The sequence below is a fragment of the Pantherophis guttatus genome, chromosome 5 (assembly GCF_059756535.1).
Source record: "Pantherophis guttatus breed Tessera chromosome 5, ASM5975653v1, whole genome shotgun sequence".
NCBI lineage: Eukaryota > Metazoa > Chordata > Lepidosauria > Squamata > Colubridae > Pantherophis > Pantherophis guttatus.
The window spans coordinates 5,065,885-5,080,949 of record NC_142067.1 but is presented as its reverse complement, the minus strand read 5'-3'; the positions used below and the strand labels follow the sequence as shown (position 1 = coordinate 5,080,949).

The following is a 15,065-nucleotide window of genomic DNA, read 5'->3' as shown; positions in this document are numbered from 1 at the left end:
CACCAGTTGGGGGACTTCAGACCAGTTCCTCTCTCAGTTCAATCCACCTAACAAGAGTTATTGTTGTTGGGAAAATTCAAGGAGGAAGGAATGTTTCCCGCCTTGAGTTATTTATAAAAAGAATAAAGGAAGGATACAAATCAAGTAAATAAAAGAAGAATGCTCAAAAGTTGCAGCTTTTGGACAGATATGCTGCTGCTGAGGAGTAGAGGTTTAAGTAACATAGCAATAGCCCTTAGACTTATATACCGCTTCATAGTGCTTTTACAGCCTTCTCTAAGCGGTTTACGGTGTCAGCATATTGCCCCCAACAATCTGGGTCCTCGTTTTACCCACCTCAGAAGGACGGAAGGCTGAGTTTTTTAAATAGCAATTTTCTTGGGTGGGATGTATTTCATTGTGGAAAACACTCTAAAATTAATATCTAATATAAGATGGAGTTGTAAGTCGAGGACAACTTGTAACACGGTTGTTAAGTGAATCCCTCAAAACCATGTTGTTCCGCCAGGCTGGGCTATCAATATAAAGATTTTAATTGGTTTTAAATGGGATTTTAAATTTGGGGTTTTATAAATTGGGCCTATTTAATGATTTTAATTATTTTTAAATTCGTCAGTTTTTGTGTTTTAATTAGGCTGTACACCGCCCTGAGTCCTTCGGGAGAAGGGCTGTATAGAAATAAAATTAATAAATAAATAATAAAATAATGAATAAATAACAAAAATCTGGTTTCCCCATTGACCTTGCTCGTCAGAAGGTCGCACAAGGCGATCACATGACCCCTGGACACTGCCACCATCATAAATATGAGTTGAGTGTCAATCCCGCGAGCGTGGGGGAATGCTGCAACGGTCGTAAGTGTGAAAAACGGCCCTAAGTCACTATTTTCAGCAATGTCGTAACTTCGAACGGTCCCCAAACAAACTGTTGTAAGTCGAGGACTACCTGTAAATGGTGAAATTGTTGGCCAGTAATAATCTCCTGGGAATCTTCCGTTGCAGGCTTGCAAACTCTTAATGGATGATTACGAACAGGTCCGGAGCGTCGCGGTGCAACTCACTTGGGTTCTTAGTCAGCTTTACACAGAAAGGTACGTACGAACCGGCTGAATACCACCTCCGATCGATTCCCAAAGCAGTTTCTCCATAAATTGGGAAACAATAAAATCGAAGACCAGCAGATCAAAATTCTAACAGCGTAAGAGCCATTCTCTAAAAATCACCAGAGGACAAGTCAAGAAGTAACGGGTGGAAGATCATTGAAGAGAGATCCGATCTAGAACTACACTAGTGGCCAAAATTGTGGAAACCTTTTGGGAAAAGTGTATTTTCTAAAACTAGCTAATAACACCGCTTATTTTTTGGAGTCGTACCATAAAATGATATATCAATGGAAAGATAATTTAATCAAGAATGTCATGCAATAACTTTCGTGAAGGATTTGCTGTTAGAATAGCAGTTACAGTATAAAGAAGAAAAGGGAAACACCTAGAAAAAAACAAGATATACAAAAATTATCACCATGTCAGTTAATACTTAGTTGGGTAACCTTTAGCATGAATGACGGCCTTACAACGTCTTCCCATGGAGTGAACCAAGTCTTTTAGTTCTGCAGCTGTTCTAATGTGAAACCAAGATTGAATGATGGCTTCTATTAACTGGGTTTTATTGCTGGGTTGCTTCCGACTAACAAGTTTCTTTAGTCAGCTCCATAGATTTTTTTTTTTTAAATGAAATTACATGAGGATATTAATTTTCTGCCGGAAATCTATCTCCTGGGAGTGCTAAAACGAACATTTGGTAAGGACAAGAAATATTTGATTATTCATATTGTCACAGCTGCTAGACTCTCCTATGCTAGATATTGGAAAGAGAAAAGAGGACCAACTGAGGAACAGATAGTCAATAAGATACTTGACTGCGCAGACATGTGCAGATTAACGTATGTATTAAATGGAAAGGAGGATTCAGAATTTTACACGATCTGGGATTTGTGGTATAGGTGGTTGGAAATTAAGTGCAAAAGTTAATACTCATGAGGAACAATGCACAACTATTAGTTAATCCTATATATTATTATATCTTAATTAAACAGTAATTAATTTCATATATAAGAATTTCTGTATAAACTGTATAATTAATTAGACAATTGATTAGACACCGCACTTGTAAATATACAATATGACTACACGTTGCCGAACCGTATAGTTTGAATTGTAATATATTGTTAATTCAGCTCCATAGATTTTTCAATTGGGTGAAGGTCTGGGCTATTCCCAGGCCATTCCAGCAGTGGAATAGGATTATTATTTTTTTTAATTTGATTTATATGCCGCCCTTCTCCGGAGACTCAGGGCGGCTTACAGTGCGTTAAGCAATAGCCTTCATACTTTTGTATATTTATACAAAGTCAGCTTATTGCCCCCACAAACTGGGTCCTCATTTAACCTAACTTTAGAAAGGATGGAAGGTTGAGTCAACCTTGAGCCTTGGAGAGATTCGAACCAGCAGTAAATTGCAGGCAGCTGTGTTAATAACAGGGTGCTTTAAACCACTGTAGTACCAAGGCTCTCTTGAAACTCCCCCCAAAAAAAAAAAAAGTGGTGGTGTTAGCCATCAAACCGCAAAAATACACTTTTCCCACAAGGTTTCCACAATTTTGGCCACTACTGTAAGGCGGCTTCGAAGGAAGGAGTACCTGTAAGCAGGAGTCAGAGAAGCCTTGATGGGAGGGGAATTCTGGGACTTGAAGTCCAGACACCTTGAAAGTGCTTTTTTTAAAGAGGCAACTGGACTTTCTGTTTTTTCTTTGAAGGCGTTTCGCTTCTCATCCGAGAAGCTTCTTCAGCTCTGACTGGATGGTGGGAAATGGAAGGATTGATCCTCCTTGCACACAGCTGGTCGTTTGCATCCTTTTAGAGAGTTGTTGAGGCCACTTTGCTCACTTTGCAACATAAAGTTTGGGCTCCATTGGGGTCATACGTTGAGGACTACCTGTACAGGTAACTCCTGGACCTGCGGCCACAATTGAGCCCAGAATTGCTGCTGCTAAACGAGACATCTGCTAAGCGAGCGGAACACTGCAGTTGATAAAGCTAGTCACCCAGTTGTTAAGTGAATCCGGCTTCCTCATGGACTTTGCTTGTCAGAAGGTCGCAAAAAGGGATCGCATGACCCCAGGGACACAGCAATGGTCATAAATATGAACCAGTTGCCAAACATCTGAATTTGGATCACATGACCATGGGGATGCTGCAAGGGTCATGTGTGAAAAACAGTCACACACTTATGAAAAAGTCATAAGTCACTTTTCAGGGCTGTTGTAACTTTGAACGGTTACTAAACAAATTATATGTTCAGGACTATCGGTAATATTTCTCTCTTTCTCTCCCTCCCTTTCTCCCTCCCTCTCTCTCTCTTTCTCTCCCTCCCACCCTCCCTCTCTCTCTCTCTTCCTCCCTCTTCCTTCCTCCCTTCCCCTCCCTCCCTTTCTCTCCCTCCCTCTGTCTCTCCCTCCCTCCCTCTCTCTCCATCTCTTTCACCCTCCCTCCCTCCCTCTTTCTTTCTCTCCCTCCCTCCCTCTCTCCCTCCCTCCCTCCCCCTCTCTCTCCCTCCCTCTCTCTCCCTCCCACCCTCCCTCTCTCTCTCCCTCCCTCTCTCTCCCTCCCACCCTCCCTCTCTCTCTCCCTCCCTCTTCCTCCCTCCCTTCCCCTCCCTCCCTTTCCCTCCCTGTCTCTCCCTCCCTCCCTCTCTCTCCCTCTCTTTCACCCTCCCTCCCTCTCTCTCTCTTTCTCTCCCTCCCCCTCTCTCTCCCCCCTCCCTCCCTCTCTCTCTCCCTCCCTCTCTCTCCCTGCCACCCTCCCTCTCTCTCTCTCCCTCTTCCTTCCTCCCTTCCCCTCCCTCCCTTTCTCTCCCTCCCTCCCTCTCTCTCCCTCTCTCCCTCCCTCCCACTCTCTCTCTCTTTCCCTCTCTCCCTCTTTCTCCCTCCCTCCCTCTCTCTCTCCCTCCCTCTCTCTTTCTTTCTCTGCCCCTCTCTCTCCCTCCCTCCCTCTCTCTCTCCCTCTGTCCCTCCCTCCCTCTCTCTTTCTTTCTCTCCCTCCCCCTCTCTCTCCCTCCCTCCCTCTCTCTCTTTCCCTCTCTCCCTCTCTTTCTCCCTCCCTCCCTCCCTCTCTCCCTCCCTACCCCTCTCTCTCTCTCTCTTTCTCTCTCTAGCATTGTCCCCATCCCATCTTCCAACGAAGAAATCCGGCTGGTGGACGATGCTTTCGGGAAGATCTGTCACATGGTCAGCGACGGCTCCTGGGTTGTGAGAGTCCAGGCTGCTAAGCTATTGGTAAGAAGGATTTCTCTTCCTCCTTTCTCCGTTGCCATGGTAATCATCCCTGGTCTGCCAGCTGGTCCATGAAATCCAAGATGCTTAATTGTTGTTCTCTCCCTTTATGGTCGATCTGCCTTTGTGCTGAGCTTCCGAAAGCCTCACCCTGAAGCTCAAAGGGGTGGAGGGAAGCCAGGGAGGAAGTGAAAAAAATAAGTCCCATCGTTGAGTCTCTTTCATTTATATGGGAGGAAAACGGGTGTTTGGCATACAGCAACATCCTGATTTGATCATAATAACAGAACAGAATAACAGAGTTGGAAGGGACCTTGGAGGTCTTCTAGTCCAACCCCCTACTCAGGCAGGAAACCCTACACCACATCAGACAAATGGTTATCCAATCTCTTCTTAAAAACTTCCAGTGTTGGAGCATTCACAACTTCTGGAGGCAAGTTGTTCCACTGGTTAATTGTTCTAATTGTCAGAAAATTTCTCCTTAGTTCTAATTTGCTTCTCTCCTTGATTAGTTTCCACACGTTGCTTCTCGTCCTGCCCTCGGGGGCTTTGGAGAATAGCTTGACTCCCTCTTCTTTGGGGCAGCCCCTGAGATATTGGAAGGCTGCTATCATGTCTCCCTTAGTCCTTCTTTTCATTAAACTAGACATACCCAGTTCCTGCAACCGTTCTTCGTATCTTTTAGCCTCCAGTCCAGTGGTGAAATTTAACATTTATTACTACCGGTTCTGTGGGTGTGGTTTGGTGGTGGTGGGGTAATGTGACTGGGTGGGCATGGCCAACTTTTTGTTTTTTAACTTTTAAAAGCATTTTTTCTACAACCTTTTCTAAGAGCCTTGGTGGTGCAGCAGACTAAAGCACTGTTAAGTAACACCAGCTGCCTGCAATTACTGCAAGTTCAAATCTCACCAGGCTCACGGTTGACTCAGCCTTCCATCCTTCCGAGGTAGGTGAAATGAGGACCCGGATTGTGGGGGCAATAAGCTGACTTTGTATAAAAAAAGAACACCGCTTAGCCACCCCCCCCCCCCAACAGAAAGCCCTGCTAAGCAGGTATATACAAAAGTATGAAGGCTATTGCTTAACGCGTTGTAAGCCGCCCTGAGTCTCCGGAGAAGGGCGGCATATAAATCGAACCAATAAATAAATAAATAAACCTCTTCGGGCAAAGAGGTTGTAGAAAAAATGCTTTTAAAAGGCTCTGACGATCCCAGCTGAGCTGTGCGATCATCAGAGGCTTTAAAAACAAAAACAAAAAAAAAACCTGAAGAGGTTGTAGAAAAAACGCTTTTAAAAGTAAAAAAAAAAAAGCCTCTGATGATCTTGCGGCTCAGCTGGGCATGGGGGGCGCAGGGATTTTTGCTACCGGTTCTCCGAACTACTCGCCACCATCACTACTGGATCTGGTGATCTGGTCTGAACCGGGAGCATTTCACCCCTGCTTCAGTCCCCTTATCACCTTGGTGGCTCTTCTCTGCTTTTGGAATCTTTTTGACCACTTTTTGAATATCTGAAATAAAAGAGAGGATTATCAGAGAGTTCTCTGAACGTGGCAATTTTAAGACTTAACGTAAAACCTCATAGAATAGAACTTCGTCTCCCAGAATTCTCCAGGAATTCCCCCAGAGATTCTGGGAGTTGGAGTCCATAAATCTGAAAGTTGCCAAATCTGGAGACGTCTGTTTTAAAGCACAGATTTCTTATGATTTTCACCTCATTCTGTTCAAAATGACTTGACGAACTCTACCCACGTATCAGACCGGGACTTAAATAATTGTTTTAGCTTTGATTGGGCTTGGGATTAAAATGTCATTCTGATAAATGGTTTTCCCCACCTGTTTTCCAGGGGTCTATGCAGCAAGTTAGTTCTCATTTTTTAGAACAGACCTTGGACAAGAAGCTGATGTCAGATTTGAGGGTACAGTATTCTCTTTTGTTTTGTGCTGGGAGTTTGTATCTGTATATCCAAACCCTGGGAGGCTGGAGGTTGCACGATTGATTCTTTTGAATGCTTTCTGGTTTTAGTTTTATTACCGTACTCTACCCCTACTCAACCTCTCCTGTACTCTTCCCCCTGCTCTCAATCTACTCTACTCTACTCTACTCTACTCTACTCTACTCTACTCTATCCCTGCTCTATTGTACTATACTTTGCTCTACTCTGCTTCCCCCTGCTCTACCTCTACTCTACTCTATTCTACTCTACCCCTACTCTACTCTACCCTCCCCCTGCTCTCACTCTACTCTACACTACACTCTACTCTACTCTCCTCCTGCTCTCACTCTTCTCTACTCTATCCCTGCTCTATTGTACTCTACTTTGCTCTGCTCTGCTTCCCCCTGCTCTACCTCTACTCTACTCTATTCTACTCTACCCCTACTCTACTCTACTCTCCTCCTGCTCTCACTCTTCTCTACTCTATCCCTGCTCTATTGTACTCTACTTTGCTCTGCTCTGCTTCCCCTTGCTCTACCTCAACTCTACTCTACCCCTGCTCTCACTCTACTCTACACTACATTCTACTCTACTCTCCCCCTGCTATCTCTCTTCTCTACTCTACTCTACACTCTACTCTACTGTACTCTACTCTACTCTACTCTACTCTACTCTACTCTACTCTATTCCTGCTCTATCCCTACTCTATTGTATTCTACTTTGCTCTGCTCTGCTTATCCCTCCTCTACCTCTACACTATTCTACTGTACCTCTCCTCTCCTCTCCTCTCCTCTCCTCTCCTCTCCTCTCCTCTCCTCTCCTCTCCTCTCCTCTCCTCTCTCCCTGCTCTCCCCCTGCTCTCACTCTCCACTCCACTCCACTCCACCCTACCCTACCCCTGCTCTACTGGCCTGGCTGTGGTGGCCCTGAGGGAAGCTGTTGCAAGGTTCCTCGGGCAGCTCCAGCACCCTCCTGCCTCGCCTCGTTGCTGTGGCACCACAAGCAACGAGATAGGCAGCCAGCTGCGCAGGCTCTTAAGTGGGCTTATTTTGCGGAGTAGGGCTTATATTAGGCATACCTGTAAAAAAAAACATGCTAGGGCTTATTTTCAGGATAGGTCTTATATTCCGGGAAATGGTATTAAAAATGCCTGACTTCCCTTGACTATTTGGTCTCTACAGCGCAAACGCACCGCCCACGAACGGGCTAAAGAGCTGTACAGTTCCGGGGAGTTCTCTAGTGGCAGGAAATGGGGGGACGACGCCCCGAAAGAAGAAATAGACACGGGAGCCGTGAACCTCATTGAATCGGGAGCCTGTGGAGCTTTTGTCCACGGCCTGGAAGACGAGATGTACGGTGAGTGGGGGAGCCCCTTGGATCTTTTTCGGGGAGCGGTCCTCACCTCCCAGGAACGGTTGCTTCGGTTCTCTGCCTCTTCATTCGATTTTTAAGCCGTATTTCAGCGCGCTGGTGCATTATTCAAAAACCCAAACAGCCCCCTGCGTAACCAAGTCCAAAATTGCAGAAAGGCTGGCCATTTAATACCGGTAGTCCTCGCCTTACGACCACAATTAAGCCTCAACTTCCGGTTGCTAAGTACGACCGTTGTAAAGTGACTTTTACCCCATTTTACGACCTTTCTGCTAACAGTTGTTAAGGGAATCACCACAGTTGTTAAGTTAGTCACCCGGTTGTTAAGCGAATCTGGATTCCCCACTGACTACATGCTGATTGGACCATGTGACTGGAAGTGACAAATGTTTTACTTTATTTATTTTTAACGTTTTTTTATTTTTTAGATAAACAAACATTTAATTCATCAGTTTTCTCTTCCCTGTGACATCTCGGTGTTATCTTCCAAAGTTCTTTCTTTTTCTGTATAGTTGTCATTACTTCTATCTTGATCCTTATCCAGTCCACTATATCAGTTCATCACTAACATAATATTCAACTCATCACATATTTTTACATACTTATATAATTAATCATTTATATCTCTTCTCCAGCCAATAATAAAAATCATTCCATATTTCAAAATATTCTCAGTCTTCTTTATCTTTAATCATCAGAGTTAATCTTTTCATTTCTGCACAAGCTAAGATTTTTTTATTACTACTTCTTCCAAAGGTATTTTCTCCACTTTCCAATTTTGTGCATAGACAATCCTTGCAGCTGTTATTACATGTATTAGCAAATGTTTTACTTTTAGTTGAGCGTAAAACTGGCCGGGAAGTTAGAGCCGGTTTTCCACCAACTTGTGCCAATTTGATAAAATGTTGAGGACACAGTAGCTCAGTGGCTAAGACGGTGAGCTTGTCGATCGAAAGGTCAGCAGTTCAGCGGTTCAAATCCCTAGTGCCGCGTAAGGGGGTGAGCTCCCGTTGCTTGTTCCAGCTTCTGCCAACCTAGCAGTTAGAAAGCAGGTAAAAAATGCAAGTAGAAAAATAGGGACCACCTTTGGTGGGAAGGGAACAGCATTCCGTGCGCCTTTGGCGTTGAGTCATGCAGGCCACATGACCACGGAGATGTCTTCGGACATCGCTGGCTCTTCGGCTTTGAAACGGAGATGAGCAACGCCCCCTAGAGTCAGGAACAACTAGCACATATGTGTGAGGGGAACTTTACCTTTACCTTCAATAAAATGTCCTTTGAGGAATATGCCTGCCTCGGGATTCTCATTGTTGGGGATGTATTGCTTGGAACCTTGACGACTATCTCAATTCTCCCCTCACTATCCCTCAGCTCCAGTGTGGCAACACTGAAGTTCCCAAGATGGCTTCGGCCATGTTAGCTTCAGGGTTGACAGGTCATAGTTGTGAAAAATGGTCACAAGTCCAGGGATGGGATTCAGCCGGTTCGGACCGGTTTGGGTGAATCGGATGCTAATTTTACATCTGGTTCGCTGGTAGTTGCAAGGACTAGCTGGCCCTGCTCACCCCGTCCCTCCCCTCCCAGGAGTCTCCAAGTGGCCCGTTTTGGATGCCAGGTAAGTGCAGGGCCCACATGGAGGCTCTGGGAGGGCGAAAAACGGGTCTCCCGGAAGTTCCGGAAGTCTGGAAATGGGCTTGTTTCCGGCCTCCAGAGGGCCTCTGAAGTCTTAGAACGGAATCCTAACCAGAGGTGGGCTGCTGGGGGTTCGCAGGGGTTCGGGAGAACCTCTAGCTAAGATTCTGTGCAGTTCAGAGAACCCCCAAATCCCACTCCTGGCTGGCCCTGCCCATCCCACCCCTCCCAGGAGTACCCACGCGGCCCATTTTGGATGCAGGTAAGTGCAGGGCACGCATGGAGGCTCGGGGACGGCAAAAAACAGGCCTACCAGAAGTTCGTTTCTGGCCTCCAGAGGGCCTCTGGAGTCCAGGGAGGCCGTTTTTGCCCTCCTGGAGGCTCGAGAAAAGCCTCCGGAGCCTGGGGAGGGCAAAAATGTCCCTTCCCCTGCTGTGGTGCAGGAGGCCGAGTAGGCCACGCCCACCATGGCCACCCCCACCCAGCAACCAGGCAGAGAACCACTTGCTAAAATTTTGGAATCCCACCCCTGCCAAAGTCCCTTCCCCCCCCCCAATGGCGTCGTAACTTTGAGTGGTCCTGAAATAAATGGTTGTTTTAAGCTGCCAATTTTGAGACGGGGAGAAGTCGTTTCAGAAAACGTAGCTTGCTTTTCCAAATCCAAGACGCCAAGAAATTTGAAAAGACAAGAGCAGGGCAGCTCAGCTTACGGTCTCTCAGAAGAGAGGATTCTGGCGTTTCCTTTTTTTTTTTCTTCCCATCTCTCACACAGCCTGGATCTGTTTTTCAGAGGTCCGGATTGCGGCCGTGGAAGCCCTCTGCATGCTGGCCCAGTCTTCGCCCTCTTTTGCCGAGAAGTGCCTCGATTTCCTGGTCGACATGTTTAACGACGAGATCGAGGAAGTGAGGCTGCGGTCGATCCACACCATGAGGAAGATTTCCAACAACATCGCTCTGCGGGAGGATCAGCTGGACACGGTGCTGGGCGTCTTGGAGGCAAGGGTCTCCCCCTCCGCTTTCCCCCCCTTCCATCCTTCTTCCATTTGTTCTGCCTTTGATTTCACCAGGGACATGGCTTTGATAATGAATGGATACATGTCCTCATTTTCATTTGGTTGGGTCCCCGTGAACCAGCATCAAATGCAGAGTCAACTTCTGCATCCTCCCCAGACCTCCCCCTGCCCCTGCCCTCTCCTCTCTTTCCCCTTCCTCCCCTCCCCTCCCTTCCTCTCCCCTCCGCAGCTCTCCCCCTGCCCTCTCCTCTCTTCCCTTTTCCCTCCCTCCCTCCCCTCTCCTCCTACCTTCCCCTCCCTCCCTTCCCTTCCCTCTCTTCTCTTTCTCCTCCCTCCCCTCCTCCTTCCCCTCCCTCTCTTCCCCTCCCCTCCACCCCAGCCCTCCCACTTCTCCTGCTTTTTTTTTTTTTTTTTAATTTGATTTATATGCCGCCCTTCTCCGGAGACTCAGGGCGGCTTACAATGTGCTCAGCAATAGCCTTCATCCTTTTGTATATTTATACAAAGTCAGCTTATTGCCCCCACAAACTGGGTCCTCATTTCACCTACCTTAGAAAGGATGGAAGGCTGAGTCAACCTTGAGCCTTGGCGAGATTCGAACCCTGCAGTAATTGCAGGCAGCTGGTCTTAATAACCAGCTTAATAACAGGGTGCCTTAAACCCCTGTACTACCAAGGCTCTTTCTCCTCCTCTCTTCTCTTTTCCCTCCCTTCTTCCCCTCCTTCTCTCCTCTCCCTTCCCCTTCCTCTCTTTCCCTCTCCCCTCTCCTCCCCAGCCTTCCTCTCCCTCTGTCCTCTCCTCCACTCTTCTCTTTCCCTTCCCTTCCTCCCCTCTCCTCCTCTCCCTTCCCCACCCTCTCTTTCCCTCTCCCCTTGTTCTGCTCCAGCTCTGGATTCCCAAGGATTGTGACCCACACCAACGGTCCTTATCAAAGTTATAACGTACCAAGAATAAACAAAGTCCGGCAAAGGTTGGCATCCAGCCCAGAAAACAAGATACGATAAGACACTCACTCTCCAAAATGCTCTGTAATAATTACACGTTGTTTCCAGCAAGAAATTACTAACTGCGTGCGACTTAAATAGGCTAAGGGAGTGGCCAAATATCCTCAAGCCTTACTCTTGAGGAGACCTCCTCCTCCTGAGTAGCCACTCCTGCCTTTTGGCAGCCCTGCGTGCTCGAGCATTGAGGAGAGGCTCCTCCACTTCGCTCTCTCCACTTGAAGGAGCCTCTGGAGGTTCTGAAGGCCCTGGCTGAGTCTCTTCCTCTGGCACCACATCTTCTTCAGCCTCCTCGCTGTCCGATGTGAGCGCCGGCTGCTACACCAGTAGCCAGTGCAGCTCATGCAGGAGAGGTGTTGCCCGGGAGTAGCGGGAAGCTCCCGTAACAACCTGCGCAGCCGCATTCTGGACTAGCTGTAGCCTCCAGGTGGACCCCTAGGGCAGTCCCATGTAGAGGGCATTGCAGTAGTCCAATTGAGAGACAATGAGAGCTTGAGTGACTGTGCGCAGGGCGTCTCTGTTTAGGAAAAGCTGCAACTGGCGCACTAGGTGGACCTGTGCAAAAGCCCCCCTTGTCACAGCCGTCAGATGATCCGCCAAAGATAGCCACGAATCAAGGAGGATGCCAAGATTGCGGGCCCTTTCAGAGGGAGTCAACAACTCCCCTCCCGTCCTAAGTGATGGGGTAACTAGATCAGAGGACGCCGGGATCCACAGCCACTCAGTCTTGGAGGGGTTGAGTCGGAGCCTGTTTCTCCCCATCCAGACCCACAAATACGTATTTACTACCCAAATACGGTAGTAAATACATCCATCTGGCTGATGATCTTAACAGGGGCTTATTTTGGGGGTAGGGCTTATATTACAAGCATCCTGAAAAATCATGCTAGGCCTTATTTTCCAGTTGGGTCTTATTTTCAGGGAAACGGGGGTATGATTTTTGCAGTCCAAGGCCTTCACATCCGCTCTACTATGTGCTAGTCTGCGGCCTATTTCGTGACCGCTCCTTCCTTTAATGTGGATGCTTGATTATAAAACGCTTTGCCATCCCAGTCTTTCCGTCTGTTGCTCTAGGACTCCTCCCGAGATATCAGGGAAGCCCTCCACGAGCTGCTGTGCTGCACCAACGTCTCGACCAAGGAAGGCATCCATCTTGCCTTGGCGGAGCTGCTGAAAAACCTCGCCAAGTACCCGACGGACAGGGACTCTATCTGGAAGTAAGTCTTTTCTTTGTCGCCCAAAAAATTAAGAATACAGGGAGCCCTTGACTTACAACTGCAAGGGAGACCAACGTTTCCCCTTGGGAAGCGGGACAGTTGTTAAACGTGAGTTTTGCCCCCTTGGTGAGCTTCCTTTCCAGAGCTGTGTGGGAATCACTGCAGCTTCATTCAGGCATTAAGCGAGTCCGGCCTTCGCGTTGACTTTGCTTGCCAGACGTCTCCTGGGAAGGTCGCCAAAACTGGTGAAATTAAAAAATGTCCCTGCCGGTTCTGGGGGCGTGGCTTGGTGGGCGTGGCTTGGTGGTGTGGGGTCATGTGAACTGGGTGGGCGTGGCCAACCTTTTTTTTTACTTTTTTTTAAAAAAAATAATATTTATTAAATTTCCAAATTAAAATACACAGTACAAAAAAGAAACATAATACACAAAAAAGCAAGAAAAACACACACACACACAAACACACACAAACAAAAAATATAAACAACCAAAAACAAACTTATCAAAATTTCAATACTCATAACAACTTTTCTGCACCGGTATCTCTAGCCTATTTAACCTCTTTACACAAATCCTACTTCTAAATATCTCTTATCTTAAACTTACATCTTTATTTAAATTATCTTGATTCCTGTTTACAATTTGATCTCATAACAAAAACATCCCTTAAATTTTATGTTTACTCTCCAGCCAGGAATACAGTGGTGAAATGGAAAATTCGTTACTACTGGTTCTGTGGGCGTGACTTGGTAGGGGGAGGGGATAATGTGACTAGGTGGGCGTGGCCAACTTTTTTTTTACTTTTTTTTAAAAAAAAAATAATATTTATTAAATTTCCAAAGATTAAAATACACAGTACAAAAAGAAACATAATGAAAAAGCAAGAAAAACACACACACACACACACACAAAAGCAAAAAATATAAACAACCAAAAACAATATCAAATATCTAAATAAAATATCAAATAAATTATATATATATATATATATATATAATATAATACAAACTATTCTAAATATTTATTTATTTATTTATATAATATAAATAAAATATCAAAATTTCAATACTAATAACTTTTCTGCATCGGTATCTCTAGCCTATTTAACCTCTTTACACAAATTCTACTTCTAAATATCTCTATCTTAAACTTACATCTTTATCTAAATTATCTTGAGTTCTATTTACTTTTTTAAAGCATTTCTTTTACTACCGGTTCAGGCGAATAGGTAGTAAAAAAAATGCTTTAAAAAAGTAAAAAAAAAAAAAAAAAGGTTCCGATGATCGGGCGGCACAGCTGATTGTTGGAACCTTTTTTTTAACTTTTTTAAAGCATTTATTTTACTACCTATTCAGTCAAACCAGTAGAATTTTTTACTACAGGTTGGGGTGAACTGGCCCGAACTGGTAATATTTCACCCCTGTGTCCCATGTGACCTGGGACAGTGCAACCTTTCTGTTGTGAAGCGAAACATTTCTTGAGTGAGTTTTGCCCCATTTTACAACCTTTCCTTGCCACAGTTATTAAGTGAATCACTGCTGTTGATAAGTTAGTAACCTGGTGGTTAAACGGATGTGGCTTCCCCGCTTGACTCCGCTCGTCAGAAGGTCGCAAAAGGGGATCCCTGAGACCGTCATAAAATATGAGTCACTTGCCAAGCGTCCAGATTTTGATCATGTGACTGTGGGGGATGCTGCAACGGCCGCAAGTGTGAAAAACTGGTCATAAGTCACTTCCTTCAATGACGTAATTTTGAACGATCACTAAAGGAGCGGTTGTAAGTTAGGGCTACCTGTGTTCTAATTGTTCATAAATAATTATTGTAGCCTTTAACAATAAATAAATAAATAACGTTTGCCATTTGGTTACATTAAAAGGTGATCCCTCTCTGTTTTTCAGGTGCTTAAAGTTTCTGGGAGGCAGGCACCCCACTCTGGTGCTCCCACTCGTCCCTGAATTGTTGGGGACCCACCCTTTCTTCGACACCCCAGAACCAGACATGGATGATCCGGCTTGTATCCTTTCCTCCCCACATACCAGTGGTGGGTTCCTCCCGGTTTGGTCAGGTTCGGGCGAGCCGGTAGCGGTGACGATATGATGTCACCGAACCGGTTCTCCCCCCCCGCTCTCCCACCCCCCACCCCTTCACGTTATTCTTACCTTTTATTTGGCCCCACCCCCAATCTATTGCTGCCTCCTGAGTCCCAGCTGAAGACTAGAGGGAAAAAAACTGTTTAAACTCTTGCCGGGGGGCTTCCAAGGGCCGCCCTACAGCTGATCAGTGTTAAAAGCAAACAAATGAGTCGGGTCGTAAGTGCGAGGACCTTCCAGAAATGACTCTGACCAGCTAGCCACGCCCACCTAGTCACATGACCTTCAAGCCACACCCACAAAATAAGCCACGCCCACAGAACCGGTAGTAAAAAAAATTAGAACCCACCCCTGACACATACCTGTTCGGGGGGGTTAATGCTCCAAAGCAGGGTTGGTGGGCAACTGTGGCCCTTTTACAACCTGTGGACTTCAACTCCCAGAATTCCCGAGACAGCCAAGCTGTCTCGGGAATT

The 15,065-nt window shown here is 46.1% G+C and overlaps 1 protein-coding gene across 1 annotated transcript in view; it reads left to right on the top strand.

The window, feature by feature from the left end:
- The window catches only part of INTS4 (integrator complex subunit 4), a 47,151-nt gene that overhangs the window by 10,016 nt on the left and 22,070 nt on the right, over positions 1 to 15,065 (top strand). Inside the window, exons 7-13 of the mRNA XM_060684773.2 lie at positions 1,002 to 1,090; positions 4,212 to 4,332; positions 6,176 to 6,247; positions 7,447 to 7,621; positions 10,059 to 10,264; positions 12,357 to 12,499; positions 14,398 to 14,513. Coding sequence (XP_060540756.2) covers positions 1,002 to 1,090; positions 4,212 to 4,332; positions 6,176 to 6,247; positions 7,447 to 7,621; positions 10,059 to 10,264; positions 12,357 to 12,499; positions 14,398 to 14,513 — 922 coding nt within the window. The remainder of the gene's footprint in view (positions 1 to 1,001; positions 1,091 to 4,211; positions 4,333 to 6,175; positions 6,248 to 7,446; positions 7,622 to 10,058; positions 10,265 to 12,356; positions 12,500 to 14,397; positions 14,514 to 15,065) is intronic.